This window comes from Vigna angularis, chromosome 6, assembly GCF_016808095.1.
Source record: "Vigna angularis cultivar LongXiaoDou No.4 chromosome 6, ASM1680809v1, whole genome shotgun sequence".
Classification (NCBI taxonomy): Eukaryota; Viridiplantae; Streptophyta; class Magnoliopsida; order Fabales; family Fabaceae; genus Vigna; species Vigna angularis.
Genome location: NC_068975.1, coordinates 21,376,617 through 21,379,013, shown reverse-complemented (window position 1 = coordinate 21,379,013; position 2,397 = coordinate 21,376,617). Strand labels below are relative to the sequence as shown.

The 2,397-nt window shown below is 43.8% G+C and overlaps 1 protein-coding gene across 1 annotated transcript; it reads left to right on the top strand.

Annotated features, from left to right (window-relative positions):
- The first annotated feature begins 807 nt into the window (after positions 1–807).
- LOC128197534 (uncharacterized) lies at positions 808–1,833 on the top strand. The gene has a single exon (XM_052879590.1). It carries the CDS (start codon positions 808–810, stop codon positions 1,831–1,833), a length of 1,026 nt encoding a protein of 341 aa, XP_052735550.1.
- The last annotated feature ends 564 nt before the right edge of the window (positions 1,834–2,397 follow it).

Below are 2,397 nucleotides of genomic sequence, written 5' to 3'. Positions count from 1 at the left end.
GTTGTGTGGATTAGAATGTTTATCTTATATGTTGATGTATGAATTAAATTGCATAAGCTTACCCTTCGTTTTTCCTTGTGTTGTCTGTTGTATATGTACGTTTGTCCTGTCGTTGCAATGATCATCCGTGTGGATGTGAGCAGAAGGCGAGACCACTTTGGAGGACGTTATTGAAGAAGAAAACCTGGTTGAAGTGGAAGTTAAAGCTGAGCCTTAGAACGCTCGTTCTTATTAGAGATTAGATGTTAGCTTTTAGTTTTGACGTTCGGTTATTTAATTTTGTAAAACTGTTCGTTCTGAACTTTCAATACTGTTGTATTTGTATTTTAGTTCTGTACTTTAAGTCGTTCGGCTTTTGAACCCGGTTTTAGTGTAAGACTGCATTGTTTAACTGTTTAATGTAATTAATTCTATAATATGGTGATTACTGTATTTTGGGATGTTACATTAGTGGTATCAGAGCAGTTTTGTTCTCTTAGAGGACACTGTAGGTTATGAGTACACTGTGTTTTTGCTGTGTGCTTAATGTGTGTTTAATGAGTTATTTTTCAACTCTTTGAACATGACTAATGCTCGTTTTTCTCTGTTTCCAGAGAACAAATGGCACCTAGACTCCCTCCTTCACCACAGCCCAATGAACCTGATGCGTCCAACAACACTAGGTTGTTGGAAACGGTGATAGATAGGTTACAACAGCAGAACACCACATTGGTGGAGCAGAACGCTACCCTACTGCAGCAGAATGAGAATGCTTTGCAGAGTTTGGATGCCTCTCGCGCCAACTCTGAAGCCACTCAAAGATAGTTGATGGAGATTTTAGCGGCAACCAGAAATAATTCGGGAGCGTCCTCTTTCAACGCTAACCATCCTACTGAGTGGAGCTTGGAAAGCTTCCTTCAACATCACCCAGCTAAATTTAGTGGAAAGTGCCTCCCTGACGAGGCAGATCAGTGGTTGCGGGATATGGAGATAATCTACAACGCCAAGAGATGCCCGGACGAGAACAGGTTGGCGTTCACAGAATATCTACTGACCGGGGAAGCAGGCCACTGGTGGGCGAGCACGAGAGCTATCTTAACGGACGCCCAAAATCCCATCACATGGGAAGTATTCCAGAGCAAATTTTATGAAGAATACTTCCCTGACAGCGTCCGTTTTGCAAAGGAGGTGGAATTTCTTCAGCTGGTACAAGGTGGTATGTCTGTCTCGGAGTACACCAATAGATTTAAACACCTTGTCCGTTTCAATACGATGGCCACCAGTGAAGAGTGGCAGTGTAGGAAGTTTGAGAACGGTCTACGGAGTGATCTGAAGGTCTTGATCTCCAGTTTATGCATCTGGTCGTTTCCTGCTATGGTTGAGAGAGCCAAGGTATTAGAGAAGAATATGGTAGAAGTGGAACGACACAAGAATCAACAACAGGTAGCTAGGGGGCCAATCGTATCAAGAGGAAACGTTAATGAGAGGAGAACCCCTTACGCTCGTCCAAATCAACCATCTAATGCAAGCGGGTCTCAAGCATTGGTTCCTACCGAACAATCTGGGCAGCACGGAAACGTTACTTGTTTCCAGTGTGGAGGACCACACTACCGTTCATCATGTCCTCAACTGGTGGGAGGAAAACACTACTCTCGTTGTGGGAGGAATGGGCACTTGGAGAACGAGTGCAACATGGGTGGACGTGCTGTGATGAGGCCACCAAATGCTGGCAGGAATCAGTCGAGAGGTGGTGGTAGAGCCCAAGCTATTGGACGTGTATATGCTCTGACTGGTACGGAGGCAGCAAGCTCAGGTAATCTCATATTCGGTGAATGCTTGCTGTTTGGTAAATGATAACAGTTGAAAAACTGTTATTTTCATGCTTAAAATTGATACTAAAAGCAACCTTTAGACTTAGAAACTAGCTTGAAATCATGCCTTTTATCTTTATTTTCAGAAATAAGAGAGCTGGACAGGTTTATGCTTGATTTGAGTGTTTTTGTGCAGGTTTTAAGGTGAATTTAGTGAAAAGAGTGAAGAAGGAGAGAGATGACATTAGAAAAGACAAGAAAGAGTGCAAAAAGAGAAGACGAAGGCACCGCTCAGCGGAAATTACCGCTGAGCGGCACTCAAGGAGTCACGTTGGTACCGCTGAGGGGCAAAATGGCCGCTGAGGGGAAGAAAGAAGACGCGCAACCACCGCTGAGCGGTATTTAGCGCTGAGCGGCACTTTTTGGGCTTGGGCTTTTGTAATCTTTTGTAACTCTAGATTAGTATATAAGGGCTTGCACGTCCTAGGGTTAAAGATCTTTGGCAGAAACGAGGCAAACACTCTCTCTTCCACCCCTTTGAAGGAGGATCTTGGATGCTCAGGCTACCTCTTCACCTTTATAGGGTTTATTCTTTCATTCTTTCATT